Source organism: Crocuta crocuta, unplaced genomic scaffold (genome assembly GCF_008692635.1).
Source record: "Crocuta crocuta isolate KB4526 unplaced genomic scaffold, BGI_CrCroc_1.0 scaffold518, whole genome shotgun sequence".
NCBI classification, from domain to species: Eukaryota; Metazoa; Chordata; class Mammalia; order Carnivora; family Hyaenidae; genus Crocuta; species Crocuta crocuta.
Genome location: NW_027530514.1, coordinates 1,889,836 through 1,913,795, shown reverse-complemented (window position 1 = coordinate 1,913,795; position 23,960 = coordinate 1,889,836). Strand labels below are relative to the sequence as shown.

At 35.1% G+C, this 23,960-nt stretch overlaps 1 protein-coding gene across 2 annotated transcripts in view; it reads left to right on the top strand.

Moving 5' to 3' along the window:
* Window positions 1-23,960, top strand: part of SMAP1 (small ArfGAP 1) — a 180,582-nt gene that overhangs the window by 99,447 nt on the left and 57,175 nt on the right. For both annotated transcript variants that reach the window (XM_077767238.1, XM_077767237.1), the window contains one exon: window positions 8,943-9,023. In XM_077767238.1, the coding sequence (XP_077623364.1) occupies window positions 8,943-9,023 (81 nt within the window). The remainder of the gene's footprint in view (window positions 1-8,942; window positions 9,024-23,960) is intronic.

Below are 23,960 nucleotides of genomic sequence, written 5' to 3'. Positions count from 1 at the left end.
TACCTTCAAGACAGGGTAATGTAGCTGATCTTACTAATATATAAAAGCAGACACAGAGAATCAGACAAATTGAACAGAAGAATATGTCCTGAACAAAAGAATAAGATCAAACCTCACAAAAAGAACTAAGCAAAAAGGAGTCAAGCAGTCTGCCAAATAGAGTTCAAAGTAATAGTCCTAAAGATGATCACTAAACTGGAGAGAAAAATGCATGAGCTCACTGAGAAATTTCATTAAAGAGATAGAACTACAAAAAAGATTTGGTGCTGAAGAATACTATACTAGGGAATCAACAGCAGATTAGAGGATGCAGAAGAACATATTGGTAAGCTGCAGGACAGGTAGTGGAAATCATCCAAGCTGAATGGCAAGAAGAAAAAAGAATTTAAAACATGAGGATATATGGGGGTGCTTGAGTGGCTCAGTGAGTTAAGCATCTGACTCTGCCTCAGGTCATAATCTCACAGTTCATGAGTTCAAGCCCCACATTGGGCTCTCCTGTCAGCACGGAGTCTGATTCAGATCCAGTCTCCCTCTCTCACTGTCTCCTCTGCACTCATGCATGCATTCTCCCTCTCTCAAAACTAAATAAACATTAAAAACAGCAACAACAACAACAACAACAACCCAGGATATGTGAACAAGCCTCTGGGACAAAATTAAGCATACTAAATTCAAAGGAGAAGAGAGAGAAAAGGCAGAAAACTTATTTGAAGAAATAATAGCTGAAAACTTACCAAATCTGGGTAAGCAAACAGACACCCAGGTCCATGGAACACAGAGAGCCCCAAAGAAGATGAACCTGAAGAGGTTCACACCAAAACACATAGTAATATGTAAATTGTAATATGTAAAAAAAAAACATAGTAAAATGGCAAATATTAAAGATAGGTCTTCAAACCAGCGAGAGAAAAGCAATTAGTTACATACAAAGGAATGCCCATAAGACTATCAGTTAATTTCTCAGCAGAAAGTTTGTAGGCCAGAAAAGAGTGGCATGATATATTCAGTGTATAAAAGGAAAAAACTTACAGCTATCAATACTATACCCAGCTAGGTTATTACTCAGAATTGAAGGAAACCCTGAAGAGTTTCCCAGATAAATAAAAGTTAAAGGAGTTTATCACCACTAAATCAGCCTTATGAGAAATGTTAAAGGGAACTCCTTAAGTGGAAAGAAAAGGCCATAACTAGAAGAAAATTATGAAAGGAAAACATATCACAGGTAAAGCAAACATAGTAAAAAGTAGTTAATCATTTATAAAGCCGACATTGAGATTAAAACTGAAAAGGATTAAAATCAGTTATATCTATAAAGTTAGCCAAGGGATACACAAAATAAAAAGATATAAAACATGACTTCTTGTAAAATGTGGAAGTGGGAGTAAAAATTTAGTGCTTTTAGAATGTATTCAAGTGTAAGTGACTATCTATGTAATATAGACTGCTATATATGTTAGATTCTTATATATGAACTCATTGGTAACCACGAGTCCAAAACCTATAATACAGACAAAAATAGTAAATAATCCAAGTTTAACATTAAAGAATACCTTCAAACCATAAGTGAAGAGAGCAAGAGAAAAAGAAAGGAACAAAGAATTGCAAAAACAGGAAACAGTTAACAAAGTGGCAATAAGAATATGTCTATTAGTAATAAGTTTAAATGTAAGTGGGCTAAATGTTGCAATCAAAAGTCTTATTCAGGGTGGCTGAATGGATAAAAAAATCTGTATCTATCTATATGCTACCTACAAGAGATTCACTTCAGATCTAAGGATACACAGACAGTGAAGGAATGGAAAAAGATGTTTCATGCAAATAGAAACCAAAAAAAGCAGAGATGGCTATACTCAGACAAAACAGACTTTAAAACCGTAAAAAAAAAAAAAAAAAGACAAAGAAGGGCGTTACATAATGGTAAATGAGCAGTCCAGCAAGAAGTTACAACATTTGTAAATATTTATGCATGCAACATAAGAGCACCTAAGTATATAAAACAATTACTAACAGACCTCCAAGTAGAAATTGACAGCAATATAATAATAGTAGTGGACTTTAATACTTCACTTATGTCAGTAGCTGGATCATCCAGACAAAAAATTCATAAGGAAACATTGTCCTTAAACAGCACATTAGACCAGATATATTTATAGATAAATACAGAACATTCCATCCAAAAGTAGCAGAATATACATTCTTCCCAAGAGCACATGGAATGTATTTTAGCATAGATCATATTTCAGACCATGAAAAGTCTCAGTTTAAGAAGATTGAAGTAATACCAAGCATTTTTTATACCACAATGGTATGAAACTAGAAATAAATCACAAAATGAAAATTGAAAAAGACACAAATATATGGATATTAGACAACACACTACTAGACAGCCAATGAGTCAGTGAGGAAATCAAAAGATAAATTAAGAAATTACTTGAGACAAATGAAAATGAAGCAGAGCAAAATCTGTGAGATTCAGGAAAAGCAGTTCTAAGAGGGAAGTTCATAGTGATATAGGCCTACCTTAAGAAATAAGAAAAATCCCAAATAAACAACCTAACTTTATACCCAAAGGAATTAGAAAAAAGGGGAACAAATGAAAAACAGAGGTAGTAAAAGGGATGAAATAATAAAGATTAGAATGGAATAAAGAAAATACAGACTAAAAGGAAATAGAAAAAAATCAATGAAACCAAGAACTCTTTCTTTGAAAAGATAAATGAAATTGATACTCCTTTAGCCAGATTCATCAAGGAAAAGAAAAAAGAAATAAAATCAGAAATGAAAGAAGGGAAGTAACAAGTAATACCAAAGATAATACAAAAGATTATTAGAGATTGCTATGAACAATTCTTTTCCAACAGATTGGACAACCTGAAAGAAATGGATAAATTCCTAGAAATATACAACCTACTAAGACTGAATCATAAAGAAATAGAAAATATGAATAGACCATTTGGTAGCAAGGAGTTTGGGTCTGTAATCAACCAACAAAAGTCCAGGACCAGTTGGGTTCACTGGTAAATTGTACCTCAAACTCTTCTCAAAAAATTGAGGAGAAGAGAATGCTTCCCAATTAATTTTACAAGGCCAGCATTACCCTGATATTAAAACCGGAGAAGCATACCACAAAAAAAAGAAAATTACAGGCCAATACCCTGATAAACACAGATGAAAAATATCCTCAACAAAATGTTAGCAAAATTAATTAAACAATGTATTAAAAAGATCATACACTGCGATCAAATGGCATTTATTGAAGGGGTATAAGGATGGTTTGACATCCTCAAATCAGTCTACATGATCTACCATGTATAACAAAGTAAGAATAAAAATCAGGATCATCTCAACAGATGCAGAAAAAGGGTTTAACAAAATTCAAAATCCATTTATGATAAAAACTGTCATCAAAGCAAGTATGGAGGTAATGTACCCCAACATAATAAAGGCTATATATGACAAACCCACAAGTAACATCATACTCAACAATGAGAAGCTAAGAGTTTTTTTCTCTAAGATCAGGAAGAAGGCAAGGGTGCCCACTTTCAACATAGTATTAGTTAGGTATTTAGGCAAGAAAAAGAAATAAAATGCATCCAAATTAGAAAGGATGTAATCCAAATTAGAAGTAAAGTTGTCATTATTTGGGGATAACATTTTATATATAGAAAACCCTAAAGACTCCACCAAGAGGTGTGAGAACTAAGAAACAATTTTAGAAAAGTTGCAAGATGCAAAATCAATATACAAAAATCTGTTGTTTTTATGTACTAACAACAGAGAAATTAAGAAACCAATCTCATTTACAACTGCATCAAAAATAATAAAATATCTAAGAATAAATTTAACCAGAGGCCGTTGAAGACCTGTACATTAGAAAGCACAAGATACTGATAAAAGAAACAGAAGAAGACACAATTAAATAGAAATTATTATATGTTCATAGCTTGGAAGAATTAGTATTGCTAAAATGTCTGTATTACCCAAAGCAGTTCATAGGTTTCAGTGCAATCCTTATCAAAATCCCAATCACATTTTTCATAGAAATAGAATAAATATTTCTGAAATTTATATGGAACCACAAGAGATCCTGAATATCCAAAGGAGTCTTGAGAAAGGGGAGCAAAGGTGAAGGCCTCAAATTTCAAACTATGTTACAAAGGTATGATCATTAAAACATTATGGTATTGGCATAAAAACAGATACCTAGATCTGTGCAACAGAATAGAGAGTACAGAAATAAACCCACATATATATGGCCAATTAATTTATGCTCAAGGAGGCAAGAATATACAATGGAGAAAGCATAGTGCCTTCAATAGATGGTTTGGAAATACTGGACTAGTATCTTATTCTGTATACAAAAATTAACTCAATATGGATTAAAGAATGCAAGATTTGAAATCATAGAACTACTAGAAGAAAACATAGGCAGTAAGCTCCCTGAGATTGGTCTTAGTGATGTGTTTTTGTTTTTTTTTTTTTGCATCTGACTTTAAAGGGTAGGGGAACAAAAGCAAAAATAAATGGTACTACATCTAACTAAGAAGATGTTGAACAGCAAAGGAAACCATCAACAAAAGGAAAAGGTAGCCTATTGAATGAGAAGATATTTGGAAACCATATATCTAATGAGGGGTTAATATTCAAAATATATGAGGAACTCATACAATTCAATAACAAAATAAATCAATTCCATGAAAAATGGGCGTATTTCCAAAGAAAATATACAGATGACCAATCAGCACATGAAAGATATTCAGCATCACTAATCATCAGGGAAACGCAGATCAAAACCACAGTGAGATATCATTGTTAGAATGGCTATTATCAAAAAGACAAAAAATAACAAATGTTAGCAAGGATATGGAGAAAAAGGATCCATTATGCCCCATTAGTAGGAATATAAGTTTGTGTAGCCACTCTGGAAAATAGTATGGAGGTTCCTCACAAAACTAAAAATAAAACTGTCATATAATCTAGCAATTCTACATCTGGGTATCTGAAGAAACTGGAAACACTAATTTGAAAAGATATATGAACTCCTATGTTTATTGCAGTATTATTCACAATAACCAAGATATAGAAACAACCAAAGTGTCCATCTGTGGATGAATGGATAAAGAAGATGTTGGCAAGGGATGCCTGAGTGGATCAGTTGGTTGAGTGTCCCAACTCTTGATTTTGGCTCAGGTCCTGATCCCAGGGTTGTAGTTTGAGGCCCTGTGTTGGGCTCCACACTGAGTGTGGAGCCTGCCTAAGATTCTCTGTCTCTCCCTCTTTTCTCTCCCCCATTTGCGTGTGCTCTCCAAAAAAAATTTTTTAAGTGTGGTTTATATATATACAACAGATACAATTCAGGCATATGAAAAAATGAAATCTTGCCATTTACGACAACATAGATGAACCTTCAGGATATTATGCTAAGTGAAATAAGGCAGAATAAGATGAATACCATATAATTTCATCTATATGTGAAAACTAAAAAGCAAAACAAAGAAGGAAAACAAAACTCACAGATGAAAAGAGTATAGTGGTGGTTGCCAGGGTTGGGGTTGGGGAGGGAATTAGAGAAGATTAAGAGGTATAAACTTTCAGTTATAAAGTAAGCTATGGGTAGCAGTGTATAGGGTGGTAACTAGAGCAACAGTACTGTATTACATTTATGTAACCTTTATATGGTGACAGGAAGAAACTAGACTTATAGTAGTGATCAATTCACAGTGCATATAAATACTGAATCATTGGGTTGTACACCAGAAGTTAATGTTATATATAAATTATACCTCATTTTTTTAAAGGCATTGTTCTAATTCAGTAGTTTTGAGTCTAATGTCTATAGCATTAGATATTAGACAGAACCCCAGAGCAGTTCATTTATGTTTATTTGTGCTTTTTTGTTACCCTTTCAACATTTCCTTTATGTATGATTTATAATGTGCATAATGTAGTGCTATATATACTTTATAAATACATACATATGGTAGAATATATACGCTTGTAACTTTTTAAAGTAGGAGTACATAATAAAAATTTTTGAAGACCATATCTTTAATTAAATCACTCAAGTATCATTTCAGTATAATGAGCCCACTATGTGCTTATCTCTATCTTATAGGAACTGAACATTTATTATAGTTATTTTTACACAAGTCTATTTCACTATATCATTTGTGTATATATAGCAACCAAGTTTCAGGAATACTAAGCACTGCTCTATTTTGTTCTTGCTGAGAAAACAGTTTAAAACAAATTAGGTTCTCACAGTCCTCTTTGATCTTTCAGCAGCTTTTGATTTTAGACATGGGAGTCATTTCTAGTTCTAACCAAACCCATGTTTTTAACGTTTCTTCAAAGCTTGTGTTATAATACCCCTGCTGGAATCAGATTAGGTAACAGCCATATTTTAGCAACTGAAATTCCAGGGTTAAAGAGAACTGAATTGTGTTCTCTCTTTATTAAACATAGCTAAATAATCTAATTCATTTTTGGTGATTTTGTATGTGCCTACCAGTCATAGTGATTGGAAAGACAAGCTGTTTCTCCACTCTCATGACAGTGCCTCCTTGAGAAATTAACAATCCTGGGAAGTTATAGAATAATTCATCCCCAGCATATTAGTGACAATCACTAATTGCTTTCTTCAGCAAACATTTCATAATAAAGGATTTTTGCATATTTCATTTATTCTTATTAAAGAGGATAAGGTTACCTCATAGAGTGTTGTAAGGAATAAATGGGTGAAAACAGTGTCTCACACATAGTAAGGTTCAGGAAATATTAACCATTGTTCTAGGGAAGAATAGTAATAAATAGCAGTGCTCCACTGGATGTCAATGCATAGTGACTTGAGAACTGGGGTCTTCCCTAGGTCCTCCTGCTGATTAGCTGTGTGGCTTTGTCCCTTTCCTATTTTTTTCTTCATTTGTAAGATGATAATAATCACCTGTTGATTAAATTAAATTAGAAAATAAGGTGCTTATCACAGTGCCTGGCCCATAGGAACTTTTATTATAAGCCTTATGTTATAGCCTAGGAATTGCCAGTATTATTTTTTCTTAATTACAAACAGTAAAAATTCTGATGAGAGAGGTTGTTCAAATACCATTTTAAAGGCACAGGTACAAACAAACCCATAGGCATTTTGACTAAGTTTTATGTGCTTCTTTTTCTGCCTTTCTGAGGTTCATCAGTTTATCTTTAACCATTTACTGCTAGGAAACTAAGATACTAACTAAAACTCATTTGTTGTAGTGATTGAGTTATAGGTTTCTAGGCATCTCTTTCCTTTAAATGCCTTATGAATGCTTACTGTTTAATCTTTATTTTAAAGTTTATTTATTTATTTTGAAAGAGAGAGTGCTTGAGAGGAGGAGGGCAGAGAGAGGGAGAGAGAGAATCCCAAGCAGGCTCTGCACTATCAGCACAGAGCCAGACGTGGGGCTCGAACTTATGAACCGTGAGTTCATGCCATGAGCTGAAAATCAATAGTCAGACTCTTAACTGACTGAATGACCCAGGTACCCCAAGTCACTGTTTAACCTTTTATTTAATTTTCCTTTTTTTGACATGGTTGGGGCCCCTAAGCTTTTAATACTTCATCCTGTTTTATCCTTCATGGAAATGCTGATTGTGAACATCATAGTACAATTACATTTTACCTAGACTGGATTGGAGTAAATACACTAACTAGTCGTTTAGCTTTAACATTTTTTTAAATGAGAAAATTATTATTGTATTTTTCTTTTTTAAAATCACATTATGGGGGCGCCTGAGTGGCTCAGTCGGTTAAGCGTCCGACTTCGGCTCAGGTCATGATCTCATGACTTGTGGGTTTGAATCCCGCCTCAGGCTCTGTGCTGACAGCTAGCTCAGAGCCTGGAGCCTGCTTCGGATTCTGTGTCTCCCTCTCTCTCTGACCCTCCCCTGCTCACACTGTCTCTATCTCTCTCAAAAATAAATAAAACATAAAAAAAAATTGTTTTAAATAAAATCACATTATGTAATGGACTAAACATGTTTTATGATATTTTTGTTTATTTATTTTTAATGTTTATTTTATTTCTGAGAGAGAGAGAGAGCATGAGCAGGGGAGGGGCAGAGAGAGAGGAAGACACAGAATCTGAAGCAGGCTTCATGCTCTAAGCTGTCAGCACAGAACCTGACATGGGGCTTAAATTCACACACCGCGATATCTTGACCCGAGCTAAAGTCGGACCCTTAACAGACTAAGCCACGCAGGTGCCCTGTTTTGTGATATTTTTTAAAAATTAAAGTATTTTTGGGGTGCCTGGGTGGCTCAGTCAGTTAAGTGTCTGACTTCGGCTCAGATTATGATCTCACAGTTCATGGGTTTGAGCCCTGCATGAGGCTCTCTGCTGATAGCTAGCTCAGAAATGGAGCCTGCTTCAGATTCTGTGTCTCCCTCTCTGCCCCTTCTCCACTTGTGCTCTGTCTCTGTCTCTCTCTCTCAGAAATAAAGATTAAAAAAATTTTTAGATTAAAGTGTTTTTTCCTTTTTGCCTCATGTTTACATGTTGTAATGTCTTCATCTGTGTGAAGATCTGTGATCTTCTTGCTCAACGTTCAGCATTATGTTTGGTATTAGGAGGCCTAATATTCTGTAAAGATGCAATGAGAATCTATTGACTAGAAGTTTTATTTGTTTAAAACAAACTCTAAAATTTCAAAGAAGTTGTAAATAGTTTCACCTCTGTCTTAAATTTCTTTTTTTTTAAATTTCTTAAAAATTGTTCTTTGTTGTGTTAAGAACCTGCAATCTCAATGAGAGTATGAAGTTGCTGTGTTCACTTTTATATTTCAGTATCACTGGATATTGTCATTTTTTAATCCTTAATTCATTACTGAAATAAATAAAAATGTGTTAAGAGCTGACATTCTTTTAAAAAGTGAACTTATCAAAACTTTGGTCTATGTTTTAGAAAGAAAAGGAAAAAAAAAAAGAAGAGAAAAAGAGAGAAAAGGAACCAGAAAAGCCTACAAAACCTCTTACAACTGAAAAGGTAAAGTTTCTTTAAAAAAATCTATTAAGATTACCATCCTATTTTTGTATTCTTATGTGAATGTCTTTTGGGGTATTTACAATATGTGAATAATCATTCTGTCAGTAAGTATGTTTTGAATAAATATGTGTGCTAAGCATGTCCTTCTAGATTGTCTTATATAACTTTTAGTCACTTACATATATATGAATATAGATCATATGACCTCAAGGTCATTCTCTGTTAATGACATAAAGAATGGTGTTTTTAGTTTTCATGCACCGACTTGAGTGAAAGTTTAGAGAATGAAGAGATCATGCTTTAAGGGGCCTTCAGAAAAGACTCCATCCATAGGGATAAACATTTGAGGTGGATTTTGAATTGTAGGTAGGATTAAGGTTGAAGGCAAGAATATATCATTTGGAGAGAATACCTTGAGGACAGGCATAGAAACTAAAAATAGACAAAGTATATTTGAAAAAATAGTAGTGGAGTTTGAAGAAAGATGTATGTCTATATAAAGAAAAGTAGTGAAAAATAAGACTAGTATGGTAGATTGAGCTCAAATTGTAGAAGACTTTAAAGTCTGGGTTGATTGTTTCCTGGAGGAAAGACTATGGGCAACATTTCCAAGTTTATAAAGTAGAGATACACCTAATTCAGAATGGTTCTTTTGGAAGATTATTTTGGCAGCAGTGTACAAGATAGATGTGACTAGGCAAACTAGAGATAAAGAGACCATTAGCTTTTTATTTTTTGTTTATTTTATTTTTTTATTGAGAGAGCATACATGCTTGTATGCATGCAAGTGGTAGAGGAGCCAGAGGGAAAGAATCTTAAGCAGGCTTCACGCCCAGGGCACAGCCTGACTTGGAGGTCGATATAATGATCGTGAGTGCGTGATCTGAGCTGGTGTCAAGAATTGGAAGCTTAACTGAGCCACTACCCCAGATATTAGCTTTTTTTCTTTTTTTAATTTTTTAAAATCCTTTTTATTTTTGAGATTGAGAGAGAGAGAGAGAGGAAAGGAGCAGAGAGGGAGGGAGACACAGAATCCAAAGCAGGCTTCAGGCTCTGAGCTGTCAGCACAGAGTCCAACTTGGGGCTCAAACTCACGAACTGCGAATTCATGACCTGAGCCAAAGTCGGGCGCTTAATGGACTGAGCAACCCAGGTGCCCCCAGAGCATTATCTTTTTAAAAGGCATTGGTTACATAATTATGGTAGCTTGGCTTTGAATGTGTTTGATAATGAAAATATGGAAACCTGGTAAAGGAATTATCAGTAAAGGGAACATCCTTGATAGTTGTTGAAATTTTGAAAACTGACCTAATGCATGCATAAATTACATATACCAGGTGCATCCATTTAAAGCATACAACACAGATACATACTGGTTCTTTGCCATTTATTTATTTATTTTAATTTTGCTTTTAATGTTTGTTTATTTTTTGAGAGACAGAGCATGAATGGGGGAGGAGCAGACAGAGAGGGAGACACAGAATCCAAAGCAGGCTCCAGGCTCTGAGCTGTCAGCACAGAGTCCAACTTGGGGCTCGAACTCACAAAACTGTGAGATCGTGACCTGAGCCGAAGTCGGATGCTTAACCGACCGAGCCACCCAGGCGCCCCTATTTATTTAAGTTTATTTATTTTTGAGAAAGAGAAAGTGTGTGTGAGGGAGAGAGAGAGAATCATAAGCAGGCTCTGCGATGTCAGCATGGAACCCAGTGTGACACTTGAACCCATGGACCTCGATTGAGATCATGACCTGAACCAAAATCAAGAGTCTGTTGCTTAACTGACTGAGCCACCCAGACACTCCTCTCTCATTTATTAAAGCAATCTCTACCTTCAAAGAGTTGTAAACATGACTTTAGCACTTAAAATGTACCAAGTATCACAAGACTCCTCAGTCCTTCCTATAGCAATCAAACTCTCCACTCTAACCTTTCACCTCCCTTCCTAGTGGTCTCTCTCCATTCTTTATACCAGTAAGATTTGTCCATTGTCACCTAAACATACTTTCTGTCTCTTCACCAAATTGCTTTGCCAAGAATGTCCTTTCCTTTTCCCACCTTTTACCTAAAGTTTATTCATTCTGCATTTTCCTGAAGCGTCTCTAAATATCTCAACTAGATAACATTTTTCCCTTCCTCAGAATACTGGCAACGTTGTCATACTTCCTATTTATATTATTGTTTAATTGTATTTTCAGATAAGTCTCCTTATCTAACAAAGATGCATAGATGTTTCTTGAGATTATGCATCAGTCAGATGGGGACCAAGTCTTATGTTTCTTTGTATTTCTAATGGTTTCTTGAGTGTAGTAGATCTTTAGGATAAATATATGTACATTGATTCATTGATGTTTTTCATCTCTTAGTGTTTTGATTCCAAGGTCATGCAGAACAATTAATAAACTGTGGCTTATTACTAAATTTGATTTATTAAGTATTAAGGTTGTTAAGACCTCTGCTAAATGGAATTCTTTGCCGTATTTATTTGGAATACTTTTTAGTTAAAGTTAATTTTTTTGAGTATCACTTTGTTTTAATGATAGTTTAATGAATTAAATTCCTACCTTTCATCATATTAAATTTAGATGTTAAATATTACATTTTTTTGAAAGTTGTGATTAAGTTGGTAATTATAACTTTGTTACTTAAGTAGCTTTAATTCTCCTCTGGTAACTTTCTCTGTAGCATGCATCAGTAAGCTTTAAGAGAAATTTCTTACAATTTCCTTTTTCATTACAAAGGAATTTTAAAATCACTAGTAAATGTTATCTTTTTTCCCCCAGAAATTGGAAATATCAAAGTAGTTTTTGTGGTACTTGACAAAAATATATCTACTTTTAAAGTATCATTATTTATTTTCTCTCTTTAAAAAGACATTACCATTGAAATATAGTGAGCATTTTGATGTAGTGAAATCATTTTGTAGCCTTGTATTAAATATTTGCCTTCTGTTGCTTCCTTTGAAAAAGGGCCACAAGTTACCTGAGAACTGAATTTGTGGGTTGGGAGCTTGAGAAGAGCAGTTTAGGGTGTGTGAACAGTGAGAATCTAGCCTGGTTCCAATATTATTTCCTTTTGATACTTAAGTTTTATTAAATTCAGTTCACACATCATCTGTTATTTTTCCTCAGCCTACATTAGGACTCCTGCTTTCAGGGTGCCTTGCTGAAAGAATAATCACATGGAAGGAAACACTTTAGTTTGTATCAAAATTTTGTGGTTAAGATAGTGCAGAGTGTATAAGAAGGAAGATATAGTTATTTTATTTTAATTTTATTTAATGTTTACTTTTTTGAGAGAGTGGAAGCAGGGGAGGGACAGAGAGAGAGAAGGGGACAGAGCATCTGAAGCGGGCTCTGTGCTGACAGCTTTGAGCCCAGTGTGGGGCACGAACTCATGAATCACACAATCATGACCTGAGCCAAAGCTGAACACTCAATTGTCTGGCCCAGGTGCCCCAGGGAAGATATAACACATTTAGATGTGTTATATTTGGAGGGGGGCCTGAGTGCTCAGTCAGTTAAACATCTGACTCTTGGTTTCTGCTCAGATCATGATCTCACAGTTCGTGAATTTGAGCCCCATGGCAGGCTCCATGCTGATAGTGTGGAGCCTGCTTGGGATTCCCTCTGTCTGCCGCTACCCTGCTCCTGTGTGCCCACTCTCTCTCCCTCTCTCTCTCTGTTTCTCTCTCTCTCTCAAAATAAATTAAACTTTAGAAAAGGCATAACAGTGGGAAAACTGAAAGGAAAATAGTACAAATAAAGCTTTATAGCATATAGGCATTTTCATATGTATATTTTTATACGTAGATAGGCATTTTTCTTTATATTCTTTATAAGCTGATATGTTAAACAGGCGTATATAATCTGCAGAGGAGAAATTAGCAGTAATATTGATGTAAGTAGTAGCAATAGTAGTCAGAATAAAATCATCAATATAAAGTAATAGTTGGCTTTATTAACTATCTCCTGTTTGCCAGGAACTTTACAAGTATACAATTTACGCATACAGTATACAATTTACATATAAATTGACCATCCATGTATTCACCATCAAAGTGAGGAAGTAAACCATGGCCAGCACCCCAGAAACTGGCCCCACTCAATACCATTCCCAATAAAAAATCACTTCCCTTCTCCACAGAGGTGATAATTTCTTTGCATTTTAGAGATAGTTTATCTTCTATCTTTGCATTTCTAAGTAGTGTGCCTTTTTATTTTTTAAACATATGAATGAAGTGATATCACAAATACTCTTTTATATTTTGCTAATATATTTTTATATTTAGTCAACGTTTTATTTATAAAGGTTAATCATATTGTATTTAGTCATAGTTATAGTTTATTCAGTTAATTGTTTTATAGTATTCCACTTTATATACATATGTTCATTGTTTTATTTATCCATTTCACTGTTGATAAACATTTGGATTATATCCAGGCTTTAGCTGTTATAAATAGTGCTACTGTGAACACTTTAGTACTTGTATCCAAGCATGCATTTCTTTAGGATATTTTTAGGAATACAGTTGTTGGGTCATAACCTATCTGTATCTAGAACTTAACTATATGATGAAACTGTTTTCCACATTGTATGCTAATTGTATTCTGGTCTTGCCACATTCTTTACAATGTGTGATGTTTTCAGAGATTTTACTATTTGCAGTCTGGTGAGAATGTAATGGTTTCCCATTGTATTTTTAATGTCAGTTTCCTTCATTACTAATTAGGTCAAGTGCCTTTTTCATGATAAAGAACATCCTTGTCTTATTTCTGACATAAAAGGGAAAGCTTGCAACTTTTCACCTGTGTGCTAATTTTATTTCTCACAGAAAACTGCAGTTATTGTTGGTGGTCCCATTTTATAAGTGGAAGAGCCGAAACTCAGAAAGAATATATGATTTGCTTAATGTCACCTAGTTTAGTCAATTTGGAAAAACAATTTTACTTCTTTTTTTAAGGCAGCACATATTAAACTTCATCTCTTATCTCTTCATGTGTTTAAAAGAATGAGGCTTGGTAGTTATTCTAGAATACTTTCTCTAAATGCACTTAATAAGCTATTAAACNATATTAAACTTCATCTCTTATCTCTTCATGTGTTTAAAAGAATGAGGCTTGGTAGTTATTTATTCTAGAATACTTTCTCTAAATGCACTTAATAAGCTATTAAAGTTATTACTAAGGTTCTTGACACATAGCCATGATAATAAATGGTTACTTAAAAATAACTTAATTTGGGGGTTAGAAGGAACCTTACTACTTTAGTCCAAATCCCTTATTTTATAAAGAAGTAAGCTAAATCCTAGAAGGACCCCAAGTCACCAAGAAGTAACTTAATCAGTATGAACAGTTGTTGACAGCTCAGAGATTTGAAACAGCTCTTCTGACTTAAGTCCCAAGTCATGTGTATGACATATATGTCTTCAGGTTTCTTTCTTGTTGTAATTTTTAGTTCTTTTTTTTGTTTGTTTGTTTTTTAATATTTTTATTTATTTCTAGGAGAGAGAGAGAGAGACAGCGTGAGCAGGGGAGGGTCAGAGAGAGAGGGAGACACAGACTCCGAAACAGGCTCCAGGCTCCGAGCTGGCAGTCAGCACAGAGCCCGACGCGGGGCTCGAACCCACGAACCGCGAGATCATGACCTAAGCGAAAGTCGGACGCTTAACCGACTAAGCCACCCAGGCGCCCCTGTAATTTTTAGTTCTATTGTATGCCCTACATCGATTTATAACAAACTGTCCAGGGTTCCTTAAAAAAGAACTGTGTGTTTTTATGTAATCTCCTCCCATGTTATCCTGACTAGTGAATTAATAACTTTTATTTATTTGTTAGCCTCTAGTAGGGCTTCTTTCTTCTTTAAATAAACTTCTTTTCCTTGAGCATTCTATTTCTTTTGTTTATATTGTATTTTGTACATATTTAAATCTTACTGAGGTTTACATTTTTTATGGCATGTATCTGTTACTAGCAGGGTCAGCTGAAGCCCAATTTGCTTTCTTTTCTAAGGGGAGAAAGATAAAACCTAAACATTTAATGAATCAGGTGATTAATAGGGTAGATGCTTTTGACATTTAAATAGATATCCTTTGTGCTTTAGATATTCTGCTAGAAAAATGTGTGTAGATTAGACTCTAAGATAATATTGTCATACATTTGACATTTCTTTTTCTTTTAAAATGTTTATTTTGAGAGAGCGACCAAGCAAGAGTGGGGGAGTAGCAGAGAGAGAGAGAGAGCATCCCAGGCAGGCTCCACATTGCTAGCACAGAGCCTGACGCAGGGCATAATCTCACGACTAGGAGCTCAGGACCTGATCCAGTATTAAGAGTTGGATGCTTAACCTCCTGAGCCACCTAGGCATCCCACATCTGACATAATCTAATTCATTTAGTTTAAATTTATCTACTAGGCTCTCTCCCAAGTAGCCAATGATCTATAAATATGTTCATGTAGATGAGAAGTAGTCTTATAGTATAGGAATGTATATGAGTTCTTCTTCGGTTATTCAGTCTTAATTTCTCCTTTGCAAGGTTCTAAGTTTTATAGTTTTTCTTTTTTAAAAGATGTTCATGTCAAAATATGGAAAATGGGCAAATTGTCAATTCCTTGGTGGTGGTGGTGGTGGTGGTAATCCCTTTTAACATAATTGCCAGAATGCTTCTGGTTTTATTGCTAATTATTACAACCCATCATATGGGTTATTAGGGGTCAAGTTCTGAAACTTTGAATTGAATGGCAAAAAATCTTTAATGTAGAGTGAGCAAACTTTTTTTTATAAAGAACCACATAGTAAATATTTTAGACTGTAGACCCTAAGGTATCTTTCACAGCTACTCAATTCTTTCTTTGTAACACAAAAGTAGTAAATGACATGTTCCAATAAAACTGTACTTACAGAAACACTCAGCTGAATTTGTTGAGAACCTTCTCTCTCTGCCTCCCCAATAACTGAGAATTTGTTGCAGTGGAAGAAGCAGAGTCAGGAAGAGAGCCAGATTCAAGTCCTTGGTCTGTGGTTAACTGTCTCCTTGGCAAAGTCAGTTAACTATAGAATGTCCTGTTCTTTATTAATGACAAGGTTTCATAAACGATCTCTAGAGGTCCTCTTGGTAATAATAGCCTTAAATTTAGAATTATTCCATCTGCTAAACACTGGGACAGTTTCCAAAAATCATTTGAAAATATCCTTAAAAATGTCTTTCAGCACTCTTCAGAGCTGGTCTTTAGTCAACGATTTCTCCATATCATATTGACTATATCAGACTAGTTTTTCACCCACCATAGTTCTGATCTCTTAATCAGTTACTTTACTTTCAAAACACAAAGTCTAATTTAGGAGGCATGGTAGTAATTCCTAACGCAAGTTACCTTTGTATTGATACAGAACATACGTATCACGTATGTATATAAAATTTGGAAACAATTATAATGTATTTAGGTATTATTTCTGTTTAAATATTTATCTAAGTGTTATCACACCATTGTATTTTTTTTTTTTTTAGTTTTTATTTCAATTCCAGTTAGTTAACATACAGTGTAATGTTAGTATCAAGGGTACAGTAGACAAATGCCAGATGATTGCACCATTGTTTTTATATGCAGTGGATATATTAACAGTAATTTAGATTGTTCTATCAAAGAGAAGATATTATATTTTCATGGACTTTCTTAAAGTTCCTCTCTGAGGTAATTATAATGAGAGAACACAATTATGTACCTATCCTGGAATATTTTTATGGTTTTATGAACTTAAAATTCTCTTATTGTTCAGTTTCCTTTTTTTTAATTTAAATTTTAGTTAACATACAGTGCAATAATGGTTTAAGTAGAAATCAGTGATTCATCACATACAGTGCCTAGTGCTCATCACAAGTGCCTTCCTTAATATCTATCATCCATTTAACCTATCTCCTATCCACCTTACTCGATCAACCCTCAGTTTCTTCTCCATCGTTGAGGGTCTCTTGTGGTTTGTTTCATGCATTTTGTTTCTTAATTTCCACATATGAGTGAAATCATATGGTATTTGCCTTTCTCTGGCTGACTTATTTTGCTTAGCATAAAATATTTTAGCTCCATCCACATCATTGCAAATGACAAGATTTCATTCTTTCTGGTGGCTGAGCAATATTCCATTGTATATATGTACCAGCTCTTCTTTATACATTCATCAGTCAATGGACATTTCAGCACTTTGCATAATTTAGCTCTTGTTGAGTGTGTTGCTGTAAACATTGAGGTGAATGTAACCCTTTGAATCTGTATGTTTTTATCCTTTGGGTAAATACCTAATAGTGCAGGTGCTGGATCATAGCATAGTTCTATTTTTAGTTTCTTGAGGAACCTCCATACTGTTCTTTAGAGTGACTGTTCCAGTTTGCATTCCCACCAACAATGCAAGAAGATTCCTCTTTAATCACATCTTTGCCAACACCTGCTGTTTCTTGTTTTGTTTACTTTTTGCCATTCTTACAGGTCTGAGGCAATATCTCATCATAGTTTTGATTTGTATTTCCCTGATGATAAGGAATGTTGAGCATCTTTTCATGTGTCTGTTAGGTATCTGGATGTCTTCTCTAGAAGAGTGACTATTCATGTCTTCTGCCCATCTGTTTACTAGGTTATTTGTTTTTTGGTGGTTGAGTTTGATAAGTTCTTCATAGATTTTGGATTGATATTAACCGTTTATCAGAAATGTTGTTTGCAAACATCTTCTCCCATTCTGTAGGCTCTCTTTTAGTTCTCAGTCGTTTCCTTCCCTGTGCAGAGCTTTTTATCTTGATGAAATCCCAGTAGTTCCTGTTTGCTTTTGTTTCTTTTGCCTTTGGCAACATGTCTATTAACAAGTTGCTGCAGCCGAGGTCAAAGTGGTTGCTACCTGTATTCTCCTCTAGGATTTTGATAGTTTCCTGTCTCATATTTAGGTCTTTCATCCGTGTTAAATTTACTTTTGTGTATGATGTAATAAAGTGGTCCAGTTTCATTCTTTTGCATGTCGCTGTCCAATTTTCCCAACACCCTTTATTGAAGAGACTGACTTTTTTCCATCAAATATTCTTTCCTGCTTTGTCAAAGATGAGTTGACTATATAGTTGTGGGTCCATTTCTGGATTCTCTTTTCTGTTCCATTAATTCTGTGTATCTGTTTTTGTGCCAATACCATACTGTCTTGATGACTACAGCTTTAATATGGCTTGGAATCTAGAATCGCGATGCCTCCAGTGTTTTCATTTTGAGGGTTGCTTTGGCTATTTAGTGTCCTTTGTGGATCCATACAAATTTTAGGAATGTTTTTTCTAGCTCTGCAAAAAATGCTGGTGGTATTTTGATAAAAAATGCATTAAATGTGTAGATTGCTTTGGGTAGCATAGACATTTTAACAATGTTTGTTCTTCCAATCCATGAGCATGGAATGTTTTTCCATTTCTTTGTGACCTCTTTAATTTCTTACATCATTGTTTTATAGTTTTCAGAGTATAGATCTTTTTACCTCTTTAGTTAGTTTCATTCCTAGGTGTCTTATTGTTTTGGGTGCAGTTGCAAATGGGATCGATTACTTGATTTCTTTTTCTTGTTACTGCTGTATAGAAATGCAACATGTTTCTGCATGTTGATATTATATCCTGTGATTTTTCTGAATTTATGTATTCTAGCAATTTTCTGGTGGAGTCTTTCAGGTTCTCTACACAGAGCGTCATGTCATGTCATCTGAAAGTTTGACTTCTTTCTTGCCAATTTGGATGGCTTTTATTTCTTTTTCTTTGATTGCTGAGGCTAAGACTTCCAGTGCTGTGTTAAATAGTAATGGTGAGAGTAGACACCCTTGTGTTGTTCCTGACCATACGGGGAAGTGCTCTCAGCTTTTCCCCACTGAGGATGATACTAGTTGTGGGTCTTTCATATATGGCCTTTGTGTTGTTGAGGTATGTTCCATCTATCCCTGCTTTGTTGAGAGTTTTATCCAGAATGGATACTGTATTTTGTCAAATGCTTTTTCTGCATCTGTTGAGGGGATCATATGGTTCTTATCCTTTCTTTTATTAATGTGGTATATAATGTTGATTGATTTGTAAGTATTGAACTAGACCTACAACCCAGAAATAAATCCCCCTTGATCATGGTGAATAATTCTTTGGATGTACTGTTAAGTTTGATTGGCTAGTATTTTGTTGAGAATTTTTGCATCCATGTTCATCAGAGATGTTGGTCTGTTATTCTCCTTTTGAGTGGGGTCTTTGGTTTTGAACTCAAAGTATGCTGGCTTTATAGAATGAGATTGGAAGTTTTCTTCTGTTTCTCTTTTTTGGAACAGTTTGAGAAGAATAGGTATTAATTCATATTTAAATGTCTGGTAGAATTACTCTGAGAATCCATCTGGCCCAGGACTCTTGATTTTTGGGAGATATTTGATTCCTGATTATTTTTTTTTTGCTGGTTATGGGTCTTTTATTAAAATTATTTTGTTTTATTTACTTTATTTTAGTTGAAGAGTACAAGTTGGGGAGAGGGTTAATGGGAGTGGAGAGAGAGACAGAGAGAGAGGGAGAGAGGGAGTGAGTGAGTCACTCTTAAGCAGGCTTCATGTGGGGCTTATTCCCATGACCCTGGGATCATGACCTGAGCTGAAATCAGGAGTCACTCAGCAGACTGAGCCACTCAGGCACCACTATTTCTTTATTAAGTACAGTATTACCTATTCAATAGAAAAAAAAATGCAAACAAGCAAAACATTTAAAAAACATGTAATTTCTCATAGACCCTCTATCTAAGGATGACTGTTGTAAACAATTTGCATGATAATTTTTAATGTACATTTATTTTTGAGAGAAGGAGAGAGACAGAGAGAGAGCAAGCAGGGGAGGGCAGAGAGACAGTGGGGACAGAGGATTGGAAGCATGCTCAGGACTGACAGCAGAGAGCCTGAACTCATGAACTGCAGGATCATGACCTGAGTCATCTTGGCACCCCCAATTTGTGTTATAATTTTCTATGCCTGTGTACATATGTGTGTATGTACTTATTGGTATATCCCTTGGGGGGATACTTTAGTTTAAAAGAGATTATTGACAATGGCATGTGATCCCCAAAGTATGTGTTATATAATTTTTTAAATGTAAGACTTAAAAAGTATTTCTTGCGAAGAAGATATTTGCCACTGGCTTCTTGAAAGTCATGAAAGAAAAATCAGTTCACAAAGTTTATCAATGTAGAATAAAAAAAAATCCCAGAAAGTTCTCTAGAGAAGCAGTAATATATGGGAAAAAGATGGCTCCTACTTTTAATAATACTATCATTAAAAAGTTTTTCTCGAGATCTGAAAAGTATTTGACTATTAAGAAGATCATATAAATGGAGAGTGATTTCTTAAATTAGTTGGTAAAGGAACCAAGCAGCAAAGTTGCTTTTTTGGACCACATCTTTTATGTTACTAAAACTTAAAAATACACTTTTACTTGCTAAATATAAGTGATTTAATCTTCCAATATATGCAAAAAGCACAATTGCAAATCTTTTGAACTTGAAATTTCAGTACAACTATGTAAAAATAAGCAGCAGTTGTAAATCATATAAATTGTTCTTAGTAAAACATTAAAGCTAAATTAAGTGGTTCATTGCCAGATGCTATATTGATAGGTTTTATTTTTAGCAATCTGACGGAGACATTTTCAGCCACCAAGCTCTCAAATGTAATTAAAGCTAAATACACCTTTCTTGTGATATGAGTGCTTTTGAGAATAAGATATATCCAGTATTTAATGTTTTTATAGAGATCATGGAAACATATGGTCTAGGTGAATAAGCATAGCAGATGTCTCACAAAGTTTTTTTTTTAAAGAATTTTTTTAATATTTTATTTATTTCTAGGAGAGAGAGAGACAGCGTGAGCAGGGGAGGGTCAGGGAGAGAGGGAGTCACAGACTGAAACAGGCTCCAGGCTCTGAGCTGGCAGTCAGCACAGAGCCCGATGCGGGGCTTGAACCCACGAACTGCGAGATCATGACCCAAACGAAAGTTGGACGCTTAACCAACTAAGCCACCCAGGTGCCCCTCACAGAGTATTTTTATAAGTGGGTTTGAAAGATTCCCTACATTTTCCACAAATTATTTTATTCCCTGCTTAAGGCTCAACCTTAAAGAGTAGTTTGATAGTAATGTTTTGTTTGTAGATTTAAAAAACAGTAATAGGTGCAGTATCAATGTACATTAGGCTTAGAAAGCATTTTAGTGCAGTTTCTGTTATCTAAGTTTTATTAAGGTATAGATTGCTAGTTGCTATTGACAACTTCCTATCTTTGTTTAGCTATTAAGTACCTTTTTAAAAATTAGTATTTTCTCAATGAAAAAGAAAAGTCACAGTGCCATGCCTAAGTAAAAGGAAATCATATGTTCTGTGTAAAAAAATTATAGTTACTATTCATTAACCAAGAAAAGGGTAGATAAAAAACTTACTGGATTTTTAATAGCCTCTCCTTTCTGCCTCCCTATAGTATCCATACCATATGTTTTAAAACTTTTTAAAAAATACTTATTTCTTTTTGGGAGACAGAGAGACAGAATGCAAGCAGGGGAGGGGCAGAGAGAGGGAGACACAGAATCTGAAGCAGGCTCCGAGCTGTCAGCAGAGCCTGATTCAGGCTTGAACCCACGAAGTGCAGGATCATGACCTGGACTGAAGTAGGATGCTTAACTGACTGAGCCCCACAGGTGCCTCCATACCATATATATTTTTAATAAGTTAAAAAACATGCATAAGGAAAAAGAAAAAAATAATAATCACCACACATCTGACTAGCTAGAAAAAATTATCACTAACATTTTGATGTTTATCTTTCCTGATTGTTTCCTATCGAAATATGTGCATGGGGGCACCTGGGTGGCTCAGTTGGTTAAGCGTCTGACTTCAGCTCTGGTCATGATCTCACGGTTCGTGGGTTTGAGCCCCGTGTCGGGCTCTGCTGACAGTTAGCTCAGAGCCTGGAGCCTGCTTCAGATTCTGTATCTCCCTCTCTGCCCCTCCCCTGCTCACGCTGCCTCTCTCTCTCTCTCTCTCTCTCTCTCTCTCTCTCTCAGAAATAAGTAAAACATTAAAAAAATATATGTGCATTTACATGGGACCATACTGTACATAGTATTTTGTCATCTCTGTTCCTCTGTCATTTAACAATGTCTTGTTAAATCTTGAATATTCTTTCTTCTTGATAAATACACATATGTTTTTTAAATCTTTAATAACATTCCATTGAATGGATATATGGTAATTCTTCTGAGTACAGTAAGATTCTTTTAAAAATGTGTCTCTTGAGTTTGGGCGCCTGGGTGGCTCAGTGGGTTAAGCATCTGACTTCATCTCAGGTCATGATCTCATGGTTTGTGAGTTCAAGTCCTGCATCAGGTTCTGTACTGATAGCTTGGAGCCTGGAGCCCATTTTGGATTTTGTGTCTCCCTTTCTGCTCCTCCCCTGCTCTCTCTGTCTCTCTCCTTCAAAAATAAATAAACATTCAAAAGAAAAATGTATCTCTTGAGTAATGAAAACATGTATATATAGTCAATGTACACCTATGTGATAATTTCTTAGGATCAGTTTTTAAAACTGGAATTGCTAAATCAAGGAATATGGACTTGTAAAAAGTCTTTTGAAAAATATTAACAAATCCTTTGAAAATAAAGATGGAAGAATCTAGACTTGGTTAGAAGACTTTAATTTGATTCTCAGTTCTGCTATTTTCTAAATATCTGAACATTCTGAGCTCAGTTTCCTCAAAAATATATCTATCAATTCACTGGGCATTTTATTTTTTTAATTTTTTAATGTTTTTATTTATTTTTGGAAGAGAGAGAGCGTGAGTAGGGGAGGGTGGGGGGAGGGGAGAGAGAGACAGAGAATCCAAAGCAGGCTCCAGGCTCTGAGCTGTCACCACAGAGCTTGGCATATGACTTGAACCCATGAGCCATGAGATGACCTGAACTGAAGTTGGATGCTTAACTGACTGAACCACCCAAGCATCCCAATTCACTGGGTGTTTTAGTATCTACCACATACCAAACACTATTTTAGGAACTAGAGCTAGTGGTACAGGAATGTCCTGTGTCTTCTAGGATTGTCCTAACAATCCAGAATGTCTTCAGACATTGCTGGATGTCTCCTGTGGACAAAATTGCTTCTCCTTTCAGAATCACTAATTCACATTCTGTATCCATGAAACTGGGTCTTGATGCCATTTTCATCTTCTAGAATATTACTTTTGTAGTAGTTACAAATATTTGTCTAGGACAACATCTAAACTTGTAATGGACTGGAAATAGTAAAGCATACTTTCCTGATATACTTGTTTGCTGTTTTTTAATTAAAAAATAATTCTCTAAGAGCATAGAAACTCCCAAGAAAAGTTTCAAAACCTGTTTCTTAATTAATTTAAAGATCGTTTCTTTACATTCACTTTGTTTCTTCTTTTTCTTTACCTTATTTGTTTTTAAACATTTCTAGTTTGCATGCTTTTTAAAAAAAATTTTTTTAATGTCTATTTTTGAGAGAGAGAGAGATAGAGCGCAGCGGGGGAGGGTAAAGAGAGAGGGAGACATAGAATCTGAAGTAGGTTCCAGGCTCCAAGCTGTCAGCACAGAACCCAACATAGGGCTTGAACTCACAACCCATGAGATCAACTTGAGCCAAAGTCAGACACTCACTGACTGAGCCACCCAGGCGTCCCTTCTTTACCTTATTTATTCCTTAATTCATCTGGTGGCATTTGACTTTAAGCAGTATAGTCTGACTAGAAAGTAAAAACTATGCAATGATAAAGGGACAAGGTATTTCTCCACTCACATGGGAGGCATTCATGCACTGATTTTTAAAGGGTATCCACTTATATGTATAAAAGGAATCCCTGGCCTTGGGGTTTCCAGCTCTCCCTGTTTTGTGGCCTGTCAAAAG